General features: G+C 45.7%; 1 protein-coding gene across 4 annotated transcripts in view; it reads left to right on the top strand.

Annotated features, from left to right (window-relative positions):
• Window positions 1-98: 98 nt before the first annotated feature.
• The window catches only part of XPOT (exportin for tRNA), a 69,369-nt gene continuing 47,562 nt past the window's right edge, over window positions 99-21,905 (top strand). The window contains exons 1-4 of one of the 4 annotated variants that reach the window (XM_065558112.1): window positions 122-248; window positions 6,442-6,671; window positions 10,220-10,353; window positions 16,853-16,935. In XM_065558112.1, coding sequence (XP_065414184.1) covers window positions 10,294-10,353; window positions 16,853-16,935 — 143 coding nt within the window. In that variant the 5' untranslated portion in view covers window positions 122-248; window positions 6,442-6,671; window positions 10,220-10,293. Of the gene's footprint in view, window positions 249-6,441; window positions 6,672-10,219; window positions 10,354-16,852; window positions 16,936-21,905 lie in introns of those variants that run through there. The other 3 variants (XM_005303183.5, XM_065558096.1, XM_065558104.1) reach the window with 3 other exon arrangements.

Consider the following 21,905-nt stretch of genomic DNA (forward strand, 5'->3'; position numbering starts at 1 on the left):
GAGGGGGCGGGGACATGCCTGGTTAGAGACTCGCCACCACATTACGCGCGCCCCGGACACGCAGCCAGCATCACCCGCGCGGCCGCCCCGCGCGCTCCAGTGGCGGCGGCGTCCCCTCTCCCTGCCGCCGGCAGAGGCGGCGCGCGGGCGCGGCGCGGCGAGGCCCGGCCCGCTCTCTATGGTTGTGGCGGTCTTGGAGCTGCGGGAAGCGGAGCCGGCGGCGCTGCCGGGATGGAGTGACCGGGAAGGTACTAGGGGAGCGGGGGCCGGACGGGGGACTCACGCGGCTCTGACTCAGCCTAGCCTTCGGCTCCGGTGGGAGAGGGGCGCTGCCCGCGGCTGGGGCAGCCGGCCGGCGGCGTGGGCCACCGCGTGTTCGCGGCTGGGTAGGGGAACGTGTCCCAGCAGCAACCGCTGCGGGCCGCGGGGCTCCCTGCCGGGCGGGGCTCCCTCGCCGCGTACTTGGCTGGCTCTGGACCGGGCTTTTCTGATGCCGGCGCCTGCCCGGCCTTCTCTCGGCAGCTTTGAACTGGGGAAAGGCGCTAGAGGGCTCAGCGCCTTTGCTGCGGCAGGCTGGGTCCTCCGCCCGTGCGGCATCGCTGGGGGCGTTGTAATGGGGCTGCTCGTCCGCCTGGCAGCGTCACGGGAGCGTTTGACTTGGCCACCCAGAGCCCTCCTAGATTGCCGCCTGGCCTGCAAAGGTCCTGGGAAATGGGAGTGGGTTTTCTTTAAACTTGAAAAATACCCTGTTGTACGTGTTACTAACACCTGTCGTCTCCAACAACATCAATTTCTGTAGAGTTTCTGCTTTAATTTGAAATAAATCTCTAGCGGTTGTGGTTGCAACCATCACCTTCAACATATGAACCACTGAAGTCTCCTTTTCTCACATCTGTATACAGAGTGAAATCAGCCATTCTTCAGAATCCAGCATGCAGTAAGGGAACTGACTAATCATTTCAATGTCCCATGCTCCTTGGTAGGCGCTAGGGTTATTCCTTCTGCCTTACAACAAGCACAATATGTACTGCTAGATGGGTGATCAGAATTTGCCTTAATCCTTTGCCAAACACTGCAGAGGTTTCATGCTGTAGGACAGGGATGGGAAAACTATGGACCAGGGGCCGGCACTCCAGACATTTTAATGTGGCCCTCGAGGTCCCGCCAGGGAGCAGGGTCTGGGGCTTGTCCTGCTCTGCACAACTCCCAGAAGCCGTGGCATGCCCCCCCCCTCCCCCTCATACATGTTGGGGCAGCCAGGAGACTCCACACACTACCCCTGCCCCAAGTGCCACCCCCGCATTTCCCATTGGCCAGGAACCACAGAGAATGGAAGCTGCAGGGGCGGTGCCTGCTGACAGGGCAGTGTGCAGAGCTGCCTGGCCACGCTTCTGCATAGGAGCTGGAGGGGGGACATGCTGCTGCTTCTGGGAGCTGCTTGAGGTATAAGCACCACTCGGAGCCTGCACTCCTGACCCAGCCCTGATCACCCCCCTCCCCCCCGCCCTCTGAACCTCTTGGTCCCAGCCCGGAGCACGCTCCTGCCCACCAACCCATCATCCCCAGCCCCATCCCAGAGCCAACACCCCCGGCAGAGCCCTCACACACACACCCTGAACCCCAACCCCCTGCCCCAGCCTGGAGCCCCCTCCCACACCTTGAACTCCTCATTTCTGGTCCCATCCCAGAGCCCGCACCCCCAGCTGGAGCCAGCACCCCCTCCTGTACCTCCTCCCCCAATTTTGTGAGCATTCGTGGCCCGCCATACAATTTTCATACCCAGATGTGGCCCTCGTGCCAAAAAGTTTGCCCAGCCCTGCTGTAGGAAGAGAGTGCTGTCACTCCTTATTGATGTGCTAGTAACAGATAGGATAGTAACTTAATTACATCTGTATTTCCCATCCTGAGCTAGGATAACGGGGTGGAAATACCTCACTTCTTTCACTGGCAGTCCTTTGAGTTACTAAATAATGGTGTTGATGGTCTCCAAAGGGAAGGAGGGGGATTTGGGGTCTTTGTGACGAAGCAATATTAGTACAGCCATTGAGGAGGTAGAGAACCCTATTTCACCACAAAAAGTTAATAACTTCAGACTTATTCTGTTAATTTTCTTTCATTCCAATGTAATTTCCTGTTAAGGTGGCTGATTCTGGTTTGGGAGCTCATCATAAGAGCTCCCAAACCAGTAAGGCTTTGTGCATTTTTCATTGAAATGTAATAACTTCTAATTAATAGTACATCCTGTACTAAGAATACTACCCTAGAGCTTCAAAACGTTGTGTTAAATGAGAACTGTATATTATACTGGGGCTTGCTAGCAGGAGCACCAGGCAAAGGTACAACTCTTACATTAAATAGTGTGTCATTGAAGAATTATTACACATGGGATATTGCAACAAATCTTTATTACACAATGTATATGAATAGTTAAAGCAAGTTGTTTTTCTAAGGAAATAACTGACCTGTCCAAAATTGCAGCATAAGTACATTGAGAAAGTGTTACTCCTACAGAATGGTCTGCTAGTTCAGCGTTTCTCAAATGCCGCCAACGTGGCCCCAGTGGAATTTTGTGGCCATGACACGCTCCTGGGCCGGGGCAGGGGAGGAGGCAAAGCAGTGGCCCCTCCCTGCAGCACCGAGCTGTTGCTCCTGGATGAGCCACCTTGGTATTTGCTGGCACTAGTAGCAGGGATTGGTATCCTGCACCGCACAGCCTCCCAGGGGGCTCCGGGTAGTGTCTCTGGAGAAATATGGGCTGGTGTGTGTGGCACCAGAGGAACCTGGGACTCTGCAGGCGGCCGTTGAGTTCCTGACCCACTTTCCCAGGGATGGAGGGCTCAGGCTTCAGCCCCAGGGCAGCCACCAGCAAGAGTTGGTGCCTGCACTGAGCCCACCAAAAAATGTGTTGTGGGAACCCCCGTCTATGCAAGTCTATTTCTAAGACTGAGGGAACTCTCTCTTTCTAATGGCAGCCAGGATGCTCTCAGGAGGGAGTCGTTGTAGAATTAACTATCACTGAAGATCAGGCTGAGAGCAGGTCTACACTTGAAATGCTGCATCAGCGTAGCTGAGCTGCTGTAGCACTTTAATGAAGATGCTCTGTGCTGACAGGAGAGAGCTCTCCTTTTGGCATAGTTCATTCACCTCTGCAAGAAATGGTAGTTATATCAGGCGGAGAAACGTAGCTGTTTAGACCAGCGCTTAGGTTAGTATAACTGTCGCTCAGGGGTGTGGATTATTCACACCCTGAGTGATGAGTTGTATCGAAGTAAGTGTAGTGTAGACCTGTCTTGTCTGCACTAGGAATATGTCTTCACTAGAAATGCTGAAGCTGCACCCTTGTAGCACTTCAGTGTAGAGACTACAGTGGTGGGAGGGGCTGTAGTTGATACACCTCCCTGTCCCTATATTTCAGGGGTTGGAAGACTTTGGCTCTCGGCCCGTCAGGGTAAGCCGCTGGCGGGTTGGGACATTTTGTTTACTTGGAGCGTCTGCAGGCATGGAGTCCCTCAGCTCCCTGTGGCTGGGGTTCACCACAATGTATTAGATCAGGAATCGGCAACCTTTGGCACGCGGCCCACCACGGTAAGCACCCTGGTGGGCCGGACCGGTTTGTTTATCTGCCGCGTCTGCAGGTTCGGCTGATCATGGCTCCCGCTGGCCGCGGTTTGCCACTCCAGGCCAATGGGGACTGCGGGAAGCGGCATGGGCCGAGGGATATGCTGGCCACCCTTCCTGCAGCCCCCATTGGCCTGGAGTGGCGAACCGTGGCTAGTGGGAGCTGCGATCGGCCAAACCTGTGGATGCAGCAAGTAAACAAACCGGCCCGGTCCACCAGGGTGCTTACCCTGACAGGCCAGGAGCCAAAGTTTTCCAACCCCTGAAATATAGGATCGGCTTATGAAAGGGTCATACAGTTTTTGTTATTTGTACCTATCCATTTTGGGGGATTGGCTTATAAACGAACGGACTTATGAACGAGTATATATGGTATTTGAGTTAGCTACACAAACTAAAATTTTTAGTAAAGAGTTTCAGGGTGGATTTGATTTAAATCACTAGTCAGGAAGACTCCATTTAATCATGGATTTCTGCATGAAAGTGCATTCTTGTTGGTTGTTCTAACCGTAATACATATTCTTCTCACAACTCAGATCGATGTAGGTTTCATTTGTAGAAGGTACACACTGTTTATTTTGAAAACTTTTCAGATTAGATTTACAGCTATATCAGAAAATGAATGATTGGTTATTTCATTTACCAAAGGTAATTGAAGCAGATATTTATGAAGTCATTGGGAGGTTAACCTATTGAACTGGAGATAGTTCATCATGAATATTTGGAGGATTTTCTTGCCATGCTGTATTAGGAGGAGAACGTCACCAGACACGTTTAAATTGTTTTATTTAACTAAAACAACGACGTGGTGTATTCTGGATTTTTTTCTTCAACAGCAAAAATATAATATTTTAACAAAACCATATGAATTTTTGAATTTAAACATTCAAGTTTTTTAAAATCAGGTTAAAATAGTTTTTAACTAAAATAGTTAAATGAAATATTAAAAAAAAAAAAAAACAAATAAAAATTAAATCGACTGTGTCAGCCAGGTCAACATGAGAAACTTAAAATATTGGCTTCTGCAGCTAACTCAGTTGTCTTGACATTGATTTTCCCATTGGTTCATAATCTGGAAAAGAAAAATAAGCTTTCCTGCTTTTTCTGGTCCCAAACGACTTCTCAATTTGGAATGTATTAGTCCAAATGAAGAAAATATTATTTCTACACCGGCAGAAGAAGCTACTGCTGTTTAAAAGTGAAATTATCACTTCAACAGTCTCTGAATCCAAGTGCTTAAGTGACTTCCACCAGTTCACTGGTGTGACTTTCTTTAAAACATCAGCAAACATCTATTTCTTGAATGGTTCACCCTTAGCCCTGAAGTTTATTTTAGTTGGCATTATGGAGGGATGATTGCTGGATGTCCATGTCATAGCCAACTCCTCTTCTTCAGCAGTTAAGGTTTGACCCTGATACCGAGTATTGAGAATATTTGCAAGAAAATGAGCTGGAGGTAGTGCTTGTCCCATTTTTTTTTTTAAATGCTTGTAATTTAACTCTGTCATTGTATATTGCCTTTTTAAGCTCTCACTCAGTTCCTTCCAAATTTCAACAGCATTAGTAATAAAACAGCTATTTCCCTGCATTTTGTTCAAGGCTACAGAAATAGGCTTCAGGGTACTCGGCATGTGTTCAACATTTCTCTTAAGCCCAATGTTGAGAACTTTGTCTGTGTCATCAGATTAGGCTAGTTCTTGATATAGTGCTCAAAACAGCCCACTACTGAGTTCCATCACATGTCATGTGGAAGAGTTAGCTTGGTTCCTCCCACTTTTTTTTTCAGAGCAGCTGCTGCAAAGTGGTTGTTACAGAAGTATTTGCAATTTCAACAACATTAGCCTTTATTTCTGGAACACTGAAGTCTTTGGCTAGGAGGTGTATGAAATGAGCACTGCAACCGTATGTTGTTAGCTTGGGACACTCTTCACTCTCTTCTAAACTTCTTCTCATCTTGGACACTTTTGCAGCATTATCTGTGACCAAGCTGCGTACTAGACACTTTGAATTTTTTTTCAGTTTGTTATAGCTTTTACTGCTGCTACTTGTAAATATTCTGCTGTGTGTGCATTTCCTGATGTATCAATTCTTTCTGTAAGGAAGACATTCCCTTCTTCTGTTGTCACACAAGCATGTACAACAGGATCATTGTGGACATTGCTCCACCCGTCAAGATTCAGGTTAACAATTTTACCTTCTAGACCTTTTGCACACTGCTAAATGTCTTTCATACATTTTATCCAGCAATTTGTCTGCAACATCTGTTCTGTTGGGTGGAGCGTATCCTGGTCTTAATGACTGAACCATGTTACTGAAATGTGGGTTCTCAATCATATGAAAAGGAGAGTTTGTTGCATAAACAAACCGGGCGATTTTTTTCATCAATTACTTTTTGTAATGTTGTGGTTCTTATCACAAACTTATCTATAGTTTCTGGATGATGGAGATTTTTTTTTTTTTCCATTTTGCTGCAGGTGATATACTGTGGCTATGTGACATACATGCTCTGACTGAAACGCTATCATTGGCAGATAACTCTGAAACTAACAAATGATGGTGATTTTGAAGGTGGATAGTCTTCAGAATCCTGTATGTTGAGGATGGATTCTCCTAAACAAAATAAGTCAATGCAGTTATTTAATTATTATTACCATACTGCTCATTTAGTATTACTCATTGCATTCACCTACGCTTAGTACTACTTTAGAGGGGAAATTGTAAAAGGAAGATCTGCCTATTTCAGCTATTTATTTTTTAATCATAACTGCATCTAAAATGATAGTACCATAGAGTAACAACTATATCTTTTTGTTCAAACATGAGAATTCAAGAATGGTCCAGAAGGAAGACAGGCAGTCCTTAAGAAAGAAGTATGAAATAAGTTTGCCAACCTGAAGATCCTGCGTGTTCAGACATGTTCCTTTCATCATCTTCAACATAGCTTCCTCCTGAGAAGGAACACTTCTCATGATGTTGTTTCATTCAGGGAACAAGGCCTTGGATCACTTTGATGCACTGTTTGCATTTTGCATGTATGCCTGTCTTAACCACAGGTAGAGGAACTTTATTTAAAATATTCCCAAACTGGTTATTATAGGTTAAAAAATAGGGGTCTCTCTCTCTCTATCTATATATAAAAAAATAGAACTGGAAGGGACCCTGAAAGGTCAAGTCCAGCCCTCTGCCTTCACTAGCAGGACCAAGTACTGATTTTTGCCCCAGATCCCTAAGTGGGCCCCCTCAAGGATTGAACTCACAACCCTGGGTTTAAGCCAATGCTCAAACCACTGAGCCTGGTTTCCCTGGGCTGCTTCCTACTCTCCCCTGGGATGTACCTGTGTCTGTTGTCTTGGGGGGCCTCTGGCCAGGCCGCAGGTGGCAGCTCCTTGGCATCTCGGTTGGCTGGCAGCCCCGGGGAGATCCGGCCAGTCTTCCGGTGGCAGCCCGGGCAACTCCTGAGTGTCTTGGTTGGCCAGCGGTCCCGGGAGCTCTGGCTAGTTCTCAGGAGGTTGACCCAGCAGCTCCTCTGCAGGCTCCAGCAGCAGGCAGGGTGCATCCATCTCCTGTGGTTGCTCCACTCCAACTGAGCTGCAGGGCCTGCTTTTTATAATGTCTCCTTCCTGTCCCGCCCTTCCGTTTTGGGAGGGATGGGGGTGCGGGGGAAGCAGGCGCAGACTTGGCTCTCCCGATTTGGCCCACAGGGGGTGTGTTGTGGTCCCTCCCTGTCTCTCTCTGAGAGAGGCCATGCCTCCTTGCTACAGCACTATTGAAATAACGTAGTTAAAGCATAATCTAAACTGGAAAAAGTTTGCTAGTGTAGCTATGCCTGCAAATCGCCTATTGTAGATGCAGTTTATAATGACAAAAGCACTTTTATGCGAGCATAACCAGATCTACACTAGTGTATTTCACAAAAAAATCACACCCCCTAACAGACATTGCTAAAAGTTTCTAATGTAGACCTGGCCTAAGGAGACTTTGTGCCCAGAAGTTCAGAACTACCTCCATATGAATTTACTTGGTTTTACTATTAGACCTTTTAACTACTTTTAAAAAGTGTTCTATGAACTTCAAAAGTATAGGTGGGTGGGGAAAGATTGTTTCTATGATTTTTGATATCATTAAGCCCCAGATCCACATTGCATTGTTAGTGCAATTGCTCTAAAACAAGGCTGAAAAATCTGTAATTGAGAAAGCTACAAACCTTTAAACAGTTTTGAAAAGTCTTACTTTCAAAAGTCTTAGAGGTTTGCTAATAAGAAATGAAACATCTCACCTCTATTGTTCATTAAAGGGACACAGCTTGAAATCTTGTCTCTTTCCAAAAATGAGTTGAAGTAGTCTTGGGTCCTAAACTTGCCTCTGAGTCTCCTTGCCATGTTTGTAGTCTTGGGAACATATTTTAAAATATGATCACTGTTTAATATTCAAGATAATTACAGAAAGAGGAGAAACTGGAAAGACGGGAAACAAACTGACTGCAAAATGCTGTCTAATGGACTAAATAAACATTGAAAAAAAAGAAATTATCTGTAATCTTTCATTTGTTTTGGGAGCTATTTCTAACAAAAAAATTTACGAGAGCTGATTTAAAAAAAAAAACAACTTTTTAAATCCATGAAGATCATCTCTCCAACACAGGATAACGTGGCTCAATGTGGGAAGCTTGTTGTGTTGTCATATGCATCATTCCTGTTTTGAGGATTTTTGCTTCCATTTCTGTCAGAACTTTTAAGGACTAAATTCACTTCATAAGAAAAGTTGTACCTGTTACATGTAGGTAGCTCATCATTACAAACCTTTATACATGCATTTAGTTTTATCTATTAAAAACCATCCAGCTGCCTTCCAACCAGTTTTATAACACACTATATCAAGGGCTGAGTAGAAATTTATTTTTGTCTTAATTTCAAGTACAGGGCTTCCCTCTCCCTGGGTCCTGCCTTTTAGCACTATGGCTTACCCCTGACAATGGAGCCCCAGCAGGAAAATGTATGTAAGATGTAAATACCAAGAAATGGAAGACTTTACCAATAGGGTTTCAGGCATTTTTTTAACTGATTTCCTCTGACTTAATCTCTTCTTCCTATTGTCTTCCTTCCTTTCCCTCACCTCCCACAAACTATCAGGCCTGCAGTAGATTATATCACACAAATGAAGAGAACAGACTTAGTGGCAGGTCTACACTACAGCCGGGATCGATGCTCTGAGATTGATCCACTGGTGGTCGATTTAGGGGGTCTAGTAAAGACCCGCCAAATCGACTGCAGATCGCTCTCCAGTCAACCCCTGTACTCTACCCCTGACGAGAAGAGTAAGGTAAGGCGACAGGAAATTTTCTCCTGTCGACCTCCCATGGTGTAGAGCCTGAGAACTTCCTTTGGGACATAACTATTGTATAATCTACCCTGCTGCTTTAATGGCATCTTGATATTTTGAGCAAGTCTTTTGGTTTGTCCATTATATTTGGTAGGGTTTCAAGTGAAATCTGAGCTTTACAGAATGGCCTGTATATTCATTCTGCATTTATTCTCAGAACAATCTTGTTGGTTTTTCAAACCAAGCTGTAGAAATTGTTTTACAGGATTCATAGTTTATTCAATCTGAAAATTCTTTTTTATTCAGAACTCCAGAAAACAGCATTTCAAGTAAATTGGCATCACTCTAAGAAAGTGGTTTTCAAACTTTTTAGGCTGCATGCCTCTTTCCAAATATTGTAGTTTATCGCATACCCACCTCTGACATAGGGTCATAATATACCTGATTAGATTGTCAAGTCTTACTAAATAAAATGTATTGTCTGCCATTACCAGATTTTTCTCATGTACCCCCTGATGAGAGCTCTTGTACCTATAGGGGTGATAAGTATCCCAGTTTGAAAACCACTGCCTAAGAATAAGTGGACTCTTTCTGAATAAAATGTATTTTGTAGCTAATTTATCACCTTGTTCAGGAAAAAGGTAGGATGTGTTTTGTGCAGTTGGTAGGGAACAAGTCCTCTCAATATCTTGACTACTATGGAGAGGTTTTTATCAACAAATCCATTAAGTATTAGTAGAAATAGTAATTGAAGTTGCTGATTACTACAGCCATAAGGTTAGAAATACTAGAAAATCGTATTTAAAAAAAAAAAAAAGAATAGCTTAATACTGCACTTGAATCAAATGTGGGTAACCAAAACAAAAAAGCAAAATCCAACATTCTCTATGCATTGTAAATTTGAATCTGTATTTGAATTAAATACAGATTTTCTGATATGGAGCTTCTCTGTTAAATTGACAGGAAATTCTTTTGTGGTTTTTATTACAAGATGAAAGTTCAAATGTATGAAAAACTTAAATTTATTCATAGTATAAAAGGAAAGCTGGAGTACTTTCTGGGCCATAAGTGGTGTTAGTGAAGGACATGAAGCCCTAATGTCTACAGTAGACCATATGTACGAGTGTGTGGCTGTTAATAGATTCCATGTTCCTGTGCATTTTAAAGGCTTACATGCATTCTGGCAATCGTGATACTTCTGCTATGATTATGCTGAGAGAGTTTGCTGATGTGTTTAGTGAATATCGTTTCTTCCAACTTTGCTTTTTTTCCCTGTTTGCAGATGTTTGTAGTTTCTACTATAGGAGAAGGGGGCAAACCAGTTAAAAATAGGAAACAAAAAGTATAGCAACAAAGATGGATGAACAAGCCCTTCTAGGGCTAAACCCAAATGCTGATGCAGACTTCAGGCAAAGGGTAAGTTTGTTTTTACGTATGGCAGCCAGTTACTATGCAACTGTCTAATATCTTATTGATTTGTCTGATTATTTAGATAACTGAAGTAAAGGGAACCTATAATTGTATTGTCATTATGTATGCATGCTAGATGCAGTCCTTCATTTTACATACATACTATTTTACCATTTACTATGTACATACTGCCATGCTAAGCATGGCTTTTCTCACTGTAATTCATCCTTGTTACATTTTTTCATTCAGTAGATTACACTTAACTCATTGTTTCTACTGAACACTTATGAGGTAAATTGTGGTTTATGTATTATTAGTGTATAGTTTAAACTAGTTACATAACAGCACTCTTCAAGAATATGGTTCCATTTTAATCAGAATTTAAATATAAATTCCATTTCTCAGACTCCTTTTCAGCTTTTAATTGATGTACACATTATCTTAAGTTATATTGTTTAAACTTTAGTACATTTTTAAATACAGCCATGTGTGGCTCTCAACACAAATTTAAAACCTTCTTTTACAGCACTTTTAACCTAAAATCAATAAATGCTGGGTCACATAAAATTTTCATTAAGCTTCAGCTCATTTCTCCCTGGTCACTATTAGATGTACAGTAACTCCTCACTTAACATCCTCCCACTTAACGTTGTTTCAAAGCTACGTCGCTGCTCAATTAGGGAACATGCTCGTTTAAAGTTGTGCAATGCTCCCGTATAACGTCGTTTGGATGCCTGCTCTGTCCACTGCTTGTAAGATTCTGTGGAAGAGCAGCGACTTTACAAGGGAGCATTGCACAAGTTCCTCTTCTCCGCCTCCTCCCCCTCCCTCCCTCCCAGCACTTCCCTGCTGCCAAACAGCTGTTTGGCGGTGCTTAGGACTTTCTGGGTGGGAGGGGGAGGAGCAGGGAAGCACTGTGTCTCCACTCCTCCCCTTCCCTCCCAGAAAGCCCTAAGCGCTGGGAGGGAGCGGGGGAGCACCGCATCTCCGCTCCTGCCCCTCCCTCCCAGAAAGTACTAAGCGCCGCCAAACAGCTGTTTGGTGGCGTTTAGGACTTTCGGAGGGGGGAGGGGGGGAGGAGAGGAGGAGTGGGGATGCAGCATGCTCCAGAGAGGAGGTGGAGTGGGGGTGGGAAGAGGTGGGCCTGGAGTGGAGCGGGGACGGGAAGAGGTGGGCCTGGAGCATCCCCCGGGAAAGTCAGCACCTGTTCTTCTCCGGGGAAGCTGCTGCGAAGGTGCTTCCTAGCATCCTTGCCTGCAGCGGGCTGTGCTTATGTGAGGTAAGCCAGGGGCACTTCCCAACCACAGTAGAGTACTGTACAGTGTATATAATGCCTTTTGTCTGCCCCAAAAAATTTCCTTGGAACCTAACCCCCTGCATTTACATTAAATCTTATGGGAAAATTGGATTAGTTTAATATTGTTTCACTTAAAGTTGCCTTTTTCAGGAACATAACTACAATGTTAAGTGAGGAGTTACTGTATTGCTTTGGTGCTTCTAGCTGGTAGGAAAAGCCATTGCAGCATGACAGGTTTCAAAGCCTACTGGACAGCTCAAGAGATGTTATCTGAAGTGTGTGCATGGGTGTGATTGTGCAGCTTCCCAAATCCTAGGAGTATGATGTAGTAAAATCTCATTCTGTGGTCAAATTAGTGATTGAAAGGTAAGGGAGGTGTCAGTTGATTTGTAAACATCTATGGAATAATAACTTCAGTGGTGTCATCGTCTGTGATATGGCAGGGGGCACTCACTCCTCCCCTTGCACCAAAGGCTCCCTGCTCCAGGCCCTCTGGTGGAAATTTTGATGTGTTGTCAGAAGTTGATCAAGTTGAGTATCATTTGAAAGCCCTTTCTCCCGCAAACACAATGTTACCAAACTTGACAAACCTAGAACAATTATTTAGCTATGTATTTGAGAACATGTTTAAAAATAATTTTTTGTAATTATACTTTAACACAGGGATGCATTGCTTACATAAAAATATACACTGATCTTTGGTAATATTAGGGAAGTTAGACTTGACATGTAGTACTGAAAACATTTATTCATCTAAGTCATCATCAGTGTCGTCTCCATCTAGGGCTCCACTGCTAGATATGTTGTCATGTTGATTCTTGTCCATGCTGCTCTTGCCTGTCTCTATACAAGGCAGCCTGCTGGCCAAACATCTGCAGGGTAGTGAGCATGGGTTTTGCACATGAGCATTTGATTAGCTGAAGAATTGATTGAAGAGTGCATTGTGTTTCACATCTAACTGGTGTGATTAGTCCATCCTCCAAGACCCATCCATGCCCGAAAAGGAGGGTGGTTTTGGATGCGGTCAATCATCCTGGAGCATTCCATTGCTTGATAATTCGTCTTCTTGAAAGTATATATAAATGTTCCCCTCATTGGTGTCAATTTTCTTGGTTTGTCTGCTTCTTTGAAAATGTCATATTGGTCTTCAAATAGTAAACTTGGCATGTGAGTGCCTCCAGTGCATCTATAAGATCATCAGTGACTTTCTCAGCTGTTCTGAGCACCTTCAGAGCAAGGAGAGAGTCTTCAGAGGCTGAATCCAGTGCTTTCCACTAAGATAATCTGGTCTTTCCAGCCCACCTTCTGGTAGTGTCACATCCTGAAAGGGTGTGGAAACCTGGCAGTGCGGTGTCCTTGAATGGTCTGAGTGATAGGAACACATCTCTGAGGGATATACGGTGATTCTGTTGCCTGGCAGTAGGCACAGAAACAATCTTGTGGAAATCTTGGGTAGCGTCTTTCAGAGAGCACTGGGACATCAGTGTTTTGTGCAAAAATTTGGAGTTTAGTAGCACCTCTCTATTGCATTGATGGCATGCAAAATAAATATAGTATCAGCCTTCTTTTGGGCACTACAAAGAAACTCCACTGAATGGTGTGAGGCAGCAGCTTCATTACACTATGTCACAGTGAAATTCTTTGAGCAATTTTTCAGATGCTGTAATTTTTTCCTGCAAGGTATGCAGTTAACTTTCCCTTTGTGTGAGTACAAGACCGGAGTTTCTTCATTGTGACATAGGAGATGTTCATGGAGTCAATTATTTTGTATTGGACAGGTGCAATACCATGGAGTTTCTCCTTTTTGATAAATTTTAAATGGCCGCCTGCATGTGTCAAACGCAAGGTAGATGTCATTATAGGTCTTTTCTCTGGAGTCTCATAATGCAGTGTTTAGACAAATCTCGGCAGGTGTTAAGTTTCTGGTTTGTCGAGAGCCTGTACCTCAGCCATAGCATCTATTATTGCTATGCTGAAAGGTCATTGAGAACAGCATACATGGAATGCATGGAACTGACCTTGCAAGTCCTGTGCCCTTTGGGAAGTGACTTCACACATCCGTATGCTTTTCAAAGAAGACACGTAGGCAGCATTTTTGAAGGGCATCAAGTGTTCAGGTGTATGCTTCTATAGCAGTTGCAGCTTTCTCCCTACTATAATTTGGTTCATAGTATTGTTGCTGTATCCCCCAGATCTCAAGGATATTAGTGCCATCAATGAAGGAGCCAGTTGCACGTATCTCTGTAAAGAATGTGTATAGTTTGCCAGGACATAGAATCCACCCTTCAGAGATCATTACGGGACACTATTAGGCCCATGTCTAGTGTCTCAACACACTTTGATTCAGTTCTGCAGATGTATTTGCTCATGTGTTCAAGGTGTGTAAGGAATGTTAATTGAATTGAAGGATCAGTGGGGCTAGCAAGTATGATTGGCAGGAGGAGTATACATGGGTTGTGCACTCTGACATCCTGTATAGAGGCAAGTTAAAGGTTGGCTATCTTGGAACGTACCTTTCTCCTGAAATGGTGGTCTGTCCTGGGTTTTGGGAGCATTTGAGGGAATGTCTTTCATCTCTTCAGCTAAAACTATACTCTGATTTTTTTCACCTCTGTAGTGCATCCCACTTTTGCACAATAACCAAGTGAGTTCAGGGTTAGTGAAAGTAAAAAGCTCTATTATAGTTGATTTAATTGCTGCTTCATTGAAAACTGGACTTCTTGGCTTCAGAATTTTTGGACCGTGATAGGAGAGTGAGTCATGAGGTAGGGAACCTCCTTAAAGGAACAGTTCTTTTGCTGGTCCTGACAACACTTGAGGGGAACTAGTCCCAATTAAAATGCTCCTGATAGCAGACCATAACAATAGCATGAAAGGTACCTTTGCTATTTGCTGGATCTTCAAAGAAGTCTAAGTTATTGGCAGCACAAAATATAAACCTTACTTGGACAGGGTCTGGCAGAATGTACAATCCTTCATTCAGTTACATGTGTCCAAGAACCTCATTTGCAATTGCAGTCTCCTGGTAGACTAAATTGTAGTCAGTGGAGGAGCCAATGCTGTGCATAAGCTACACAATTTTGTACGGGTTTTGGAATGAATTGTTAAATCAACAGCCAATTTTAGTGGTAGATTACGCATATGCTGCACAGTTGTCGTGTATGTTGGAAACCTGCCTTTTACTCAAGCACTTGTACATGAGGCGTTGCGATAAAATGGCAGCCTTCTGCTGTATCTGCTTACTATCATACTTGCTGCAGTCACTACAACCACCAATGAACCACTTAAAGAAATAGTAAAGGTCACGCAGTATTATTTTGTCAGGTTCGACGTCAGCCATGAATCCCTGAAACTCCCACATACTACAGGACAAAATGCTTTTTGGTAAAAATTTAGCAGCAACAAACAGTCTTCATGTTACCTTTGATAGCTCTTTCTTCCGCTTTTGATTGCGCTATGGCTTTTGCTGCTTTTAAGATATGCATTGTGATTCATTTCCACAGATAAGATTGCTAAAAACAGGTTCATATCCCAGAGTTATCTTCAATAAGTGCTTTAAGAGGCTTTCTGCTAAGCATTTTGTTCCTCTTCAATTCTGTTCAAAACACATATTTCTGTGTACTAAGCCTCTCCATTGGCCATCGCCACCACTTTCCCGCCCATGAGAGCAGGGATGGGGAAACTTTTTGGCCTGAGGGCCCCATTGGGTTTCCAAAATTGTATGGTGGGCCGGTTAGGGCATGGCCCAGCCCCCACCACCTATCCGACACTAGAGCCGCCCAGCCACACCACTGTGCAGCACAGAGCACCAGGTCAGGCTGTGGCTCTGCAGCTGCGCTGCCTGGCTGCCCAGAGCATTGCGCCGGTGGCGTAGTGAGCTGAGGCTGCGGGGGAGGAGGAACAGCAGGGGAGGAGCCGGGGGCTAGCCTCCCTGCCCAGGAGCTCAGGGGCCGGGCAGGAGGGGCCTTAGTTTGCCCACCTCTGCATTAGAGCCTCTGTGAGGCAATTTATGAACTCCAGCTGAGTTGCATAATTTTCAGTAGTAAAATCAGTATTTGTTTGTTATTTTTACCTTTCGATGCAACATTTTACGTATGTTCTCGGTGTATCACTGGATGTGATAGTGTCTTGTGAGGGCATCTTTTGAGTCAGTGCTCCTCTTTACGTTCCATGACTGCAGAAGTAGGTGTTCTTCTTGAAATACAGCATTGGGACCTAGAATAAGGCACATCTTGGTCACAGCTGGCACTTGTCCTGGCATCTTCAACTTTTCCTGATGCCCAATACACTTCCTCTCCAACCTTGCCAAATTCAGGTTATGGGTGCACTTCTTATAGCTTATAAGGTGCTACAGAGTGTTGTGTTTAAGTCCTCTGCAGTGGCATTCTCCAAAGGTTCAGCTACTACTAGTTGGTGGTGGTAGTTTCCCATTAATGCCTAAAAATGGTCAAAACCAAAGTAAAAACAAGGAGCTTTAATAAAATACTTTGGGATTATAATTGTTATGTAACTATGTGAGTACCATTGCAGATGGATTCTCGTAATTTCTGGCTGGATGCTGGCATCTTAACCAGCCTTGTTGTTATACCTCCTCCTCCTCCCCCCCCGCCCCCCCCCCCCCAAAAAAGTTGTAAACAAAGCTGATGATCTGTACCAATAAACTTTTTTGCTGATGTCAGATCATCTTGAAGCATTCCTTCCATTTATAATAATCTATAACAATAAAACAATCAGTTATCATATTCTGAAAATTAACTGATAGTCTGAGGGCCACCGTTTAATTTTGTGAGGGCTGCATGTTTGATGTGATACTGTTAAACTACAAATAAAAATGTAAAATAGTAATGTTGATTTTTTTTTTAAAACATTTTCTTGGTTATATATCTACATAATTGTTCTATGTTTGTCATGTTTGGTACATGTTTGTGTTTGTGGGAGAAGGGGCTTTCGAATGATACTCAACTTGAGCCATTTCTGACGACACAGTATTATCAAAATTTCCATCAAGCAGAGGACTTGGAGCTGGGGGAGTGGGCAGCAAGTCCCCCTGCCCGATACTACAGGGTGACTCCAGGGAATTTATAATTCTGGAGCTTTTATGAATCAAATGATGCCTCCCTTACCTTTCAATCATGAACTTGCTTGGAATTACAGATGCTTTACCTGGTCCTTGGCAATTCTAAATAAAATGTTTTGGGATGATTGCAGGCATTGGCCTATTTTGAACAGCTGAAGATCTCCCAAGATGCTTGGCAGGTCTGTGCAGAAGCATTAGCCCAAAGAATATACAGGTAATAACTATAAATCCATAAAAATAGTTTAGCATTCTCGAAAGTATACTGAACACTGTGCTTCTTTATGGCTTTTTTTGTTGCTAATCAGATTGTATAAATGGGATTGATTTATAATAAATTACTTTTTATGGTGTTTTTGTAACTGACACTTTCTGTCATCGATTTATAACTCTCTTATAACTGGCTTCATGCTGAAGCTACACATAGTGTAAGATTTCCACCTAGAAGCAGACTTTTTATTAAAGTTGGTCCAGATTATTTGGCAATTTGACATAGCTGTTTTTAAAACACACAAAAAATTAGTACAGGTTTCAGAGTGGTAGCTGTGTTAGTCTGTATCAGCAAAAAGAACGAGGAGTACTTGGTGCACCTTAGAGACTAACAAATTTATTTGGGCATAAGCTTTCGTGGGCTAAAACCCACTTCATCGGGTGCGTGCAGTGGAAAATACAGTAGGATCTTATATACACATAGAACATGGAAAAAATGGGTGTTGCCATACCAACTCTAACAAGACTAATCAATTAAGGTGGGCTATTAATAGCAGGAGGAAAAAAAAACTTTTGTAGTGATAATCAGGATGGCCCATTTCAAACAGTTGACAAGAAGGTGTGAGTAATAGTAGGGGAAAAATTTAGCATGGGGAAATCATGCTTTCCTCCCAGAATGCTCGCGGCTCACCTTGGACCAATGGATTCTCAACACCATCTCTCGGGGTTACACCCTCCAGTTTACTTCCTCCCCGCCCAACCACCCCCGTCCCTCCTGGGGGACCCTTCGCACGAAGCTCTGCTTGAGCAGGAGGTGGGGTGGCTCCTAGGACTAGGAGCAATAGAGGCGGTGCCTGAGGAGTTCATGGGCAAGGGGTATTACTCCTGTTACTTCCTTATCCCGAAGGCCAAAGGGGGGGCTCAGGCCCATATTCGACCTACGGGGTCTGAACCAGCACGTGGTGAAGCTCAAGTTCCGCACGGTCTCCCTGGCCTCCATCATCCCCTCCCTGGATGGATGGGACTGGTACGCTGCCCTCAATCTACAGGATGTGTACTTCCACATCCACATATTCGAGGGGCACAGGTGCTTCCTCTGTTTCGTGGTGGAACAGAGTCATTACCAATTTACAGTCCTACTGTTTGGGCTGTCCACTGCCCTGAGGGTGTTAACAAAATGCATGTCGGTGGTAGTGGCCTACCTATATCAACAGGGAGTCCAGATATTTCCCTATCTGGATGATTGGCTTGTCAAGGGTACCTCCTGGTCTCGGGTGAGAGATCACGTGGCACTCCTCCTGTCCATGTGCACTGCCTTGGGCCTGCTGGTAAACAACACCAAGTCCATGTTAGTCCCGGTCCAACGCATAGAGTTTATCGGAGCGCTCCTGGACGCTTTGTCGGCCAGGGCCTCTCTCCCACCAAACAGGTTCGAGACCCTGAAAGGTCTCATCGACTTGGTCACAAGGTTCCCGGTGACAATAGCCAGGGTTTGCCTGTAGCTCTTGGGTCACATGTCGGCGTGCATGTACATGGTCTGTCACGCCAGACTCGGGATGAGGCCCTTCCAGCTCTGGTTGGCCTTGAATTTCTCCCAGGCCACGGACAGGATGGACAAGGTCCTCACCATGCTGGACTCTGTGATCACCTCCTTATGGTGGTGGTCCGCCCCAAACAACATGCTCCAAGGGGTCCCGTTCAGGGACAGGGGCCTGTCGCTGGAGCTGGTGTCCAATGCGTCAGACCTGGGTTGGGGGGGCCCATGTGGGGAGCTTTCAGACCCAAGGCCTGTGGTCAGCTAAAGACCTGACCCTACACATAAACGTCAAGGAACTCGGGGCGGTGCAGCTGGCATATATGGCCTTCTGCTCACACTTGGAGGGCAGGGGAGTCAGAGTCCTCACGGACAACACGGCCTCGATGTTCTATATCAACAGGCAAGGCGGGGCCCGATCCTCTGCCCTCTGCCGCAAAGCCCTCAGGCTGTGGGACTTCTGTATAGGCCACAACATCCACCGAAAAACCTTCCACCTACTGGGCGCCCGGAACGAGAGGGCAGATTGCTTGAGCAGGGACTCCTCTTTCCAACATGAGTGGTCTCCTCCTGGAAGTGGCCCACCGGCTTTTCCAAAGGTGGGGAACTCCCCAGGTGGACCTGTTCATGACTCGGCAGAACCGGCAATGCCCCTGGTTCTACTCCGGGGGGGGGGGTCTGGGGAGGGGCGCTATCTCCGATGCCTTTTTCCTGTCCTGGTCAGGCCAGCTTCTCTACGCCTTTTCCCCTTCTAATCAGCAAGGTCCTGGAAAAGATAAAGTCGGACAAGGCCTGGGTCCTCCTGATTGGCCCGGCATGGCCTAGGCAGTACTGGTACGGGACCCTCACGGGCCTGGCCGTAGCTCTGCCGTGGCCGTTGCCCCTTTGCCCAGACCTGCTCTCACAGGACCAGGACCAGGGCCACTTCCTCCATTCCAACCTAGCGGCTCTTCAGCTCACGGCGTGGCTGCTCAATGGCTAGGGGGAGAGGAAAGGACGTGCTGGGAGCAAGTTCAGCGCGTCCTCCTCGAAAGTAGACAGCCCTCAACTCGCCGCGCTTATTTGGCAAAATGGTCTCGATTTTCTAGGTGGGCGGCGGACCAGGGTGTCTCCCTGGTGACTGTCCCAATCCAGCTTATCCTTGATTACCTCCTCCACCTGAGGGCCCAGGGACTGGTGCCCTCATCAGTTAAGGTGCACCTGGCAGCCATATTGGCCTTCCATCCGCTGGTGCACGGACACATGGTGTTTTCCCATTCTATGCCTGGCTGGTTCCTGAAGTGTCTGGACAGCCTTTTCCTGTATTCTAGACCTCCCTTCCCCCCAGTTCCGCAGTGGGACCTAAACCTGGTGTTGTCTTGTCTCACGGGGCCCCCTTTTGAACCACTGGCCACGTGCTCCTGGTCTCACCTCTTGTGGAAATTGGCCTTCCTGGTTGCTATCACGTCAGCCAGGCGAGTCTCGGAGCTCAGGGCCCTGACCTCTGAACCGCTGTACATGGTCTTTCATAAGGACAAGGTCCAGTTCCGCCCACACCCAGCATTCCTCCCGGAGGTGGTCTCCGTCTACCACATGGGTCAGGATATTTTTCTTCCTGTCCTCTGCCCCAAGCCTCATGCATCCAGTGAAGAGCACCGCCTCCACACGCTCGATGTGCGGTGGGCTCTGGCTTTCTACGTCGAGCGGATTAAGCCGTTCAGAAAGTCCTCGCAACTGTTTGTCGCCTCAGCTGAGCACGCAAGGGGCCAGCCGATTTCCACTCAGCGGCTTTCCAATTGGATCACTTTGTGCATCTGTTCCTGTTATGAGCTGGCGGGCGTCCCCCTGCCACCCATTGTAAGGGCACACTTGACATCGGCTGCCTTCGTGGCCCACGTTCCCATCCAGGACATTTGTAGGGCCGCCACGTGGTCTTTGGTTCACACATTCACCTCGCACTATGCAATCGTCTCCCAGACCAGGGATGACGCCAGGTTTGGCAGGGCTGTCCTCCATCCTGGGAACTTGTGAACTCCTACCCACCTCCAACAGATATTCCTCCAATAGGAATCACCTATTATGGAATACACATGAGCAATCACTCGAAGAAGAAAAGACCAGTTACCTTTTCCGTAACTGGTGTTCTTTGAGATGTGTTGTTCATGTCTATTCCACATCCCACCCTCCTTCCCCTCTGTTGGAGTTGTCTGGCAAGAAGGAACTGAGGGTCGGGGGAGCGTGCAGCAGGGAGCAGGTGCCATTCCAGGGGTCGCAGGCGGCACTCCCCCGTACAGGTACTGCTAGGGAAAAAACTTCCGGCATCCGTGCACATGGCGAGCATGCACACTTTTGTGGAATAGACATGAGCAGCACATCTCAAAGAACACCAGTTACAGAAAAGGTAACTGTCTTTTCCTCACCTCCTTGTGTGAAAAAACATGTCTGGAAATAGACTGTCTCTTTTGCAGCAGCAGACCTGCTGATCATAGAATCATAGAATATCAGAGTTGGAAGGGACCTCAAGAGGTCATCTAGTCCAACCCCCTGCTCAAAGCAGGACCAATTCCCAGCTAAATCATCCCAGCCAGGGCTTTGTCAAGCCGGGCCTTAAAAACCTCCAAGGAAGGAGACTCCACCACCTCCCTAGGTAACGCATTCCAGTGTTTCACCACCCTCCTAGTGAAATAGTTTTTCCTGATATCCAACCTGGACTTCCCCCACCGCAACTTGAGACCATTGCTCCTTGTTCTGTCCTCTGCCACCACTGAGAACAGCCGAGCTCCATCCTCTTTGGAACTCCCCTTCAGGTAGTTGAAGGCTGCTATCAAATCCCCCCTCATTCTTCTCTTCTGGAGACTAAACAATCCCAGTTCTCTCAGCCTCTCCTCATAAGTCATGTGCTCCAGACCCCTAATCATTTTTGTTGCCCTCCGCTGGACTCTTTCCAATTTTTCCACATCCTTCTTGTAGTGTGGGGCCCAAAACTGGACACAGTATTCCAGATGAGGCCTCACCAATGTCGAATAAAGGGGAACGATCACGTTCCTCGATCTGCTGGCAATGCCCCTACTTATACAGCCCAAAATGCCGTTAGCCTTCTTGGCAACAAGAGCACACTGTTGACTCATATCCAGCTTCTCGTCCACTGTGACCCCTAGGTCCTTTTCAGCAGAACTGCTACCTAGCCATTCGGTCCCTAGTCTGTAGCAGTGCATGGGATTCTTCCGTCCTAAGTGCAGGACTCTGCACTTGTCCTTGTTGAACCTCATCAGGTTTTTTTCTGCCCAATCCTCTAATTTGTCTAGCTGATGACCTGGCCTGTTTGAGTTCTAATTTATCAATTTTTAATTTCTTGTATGAAGACAAGTTTTGAACTTTTAATGTCATACTAAAATCTTTCTCCTGGTATTTGCCATTTGGGAAAATATTTGTTACACTGTAAATTATGTGAAACTCAGGAATAA

Source organism: Chrysemys picta, chromosome 1 (genome assembly GCF_011386835.1).
Source record: "Chrysemys picta bellii isolate R12L10 chromosome 1, ASM1138683v2, whole genome shotgun sequence".
NCBI lineage: Eukaryota > Metazoa > Chordata > Testudines > Emydidae > Chrysemys > Chrysemys picta.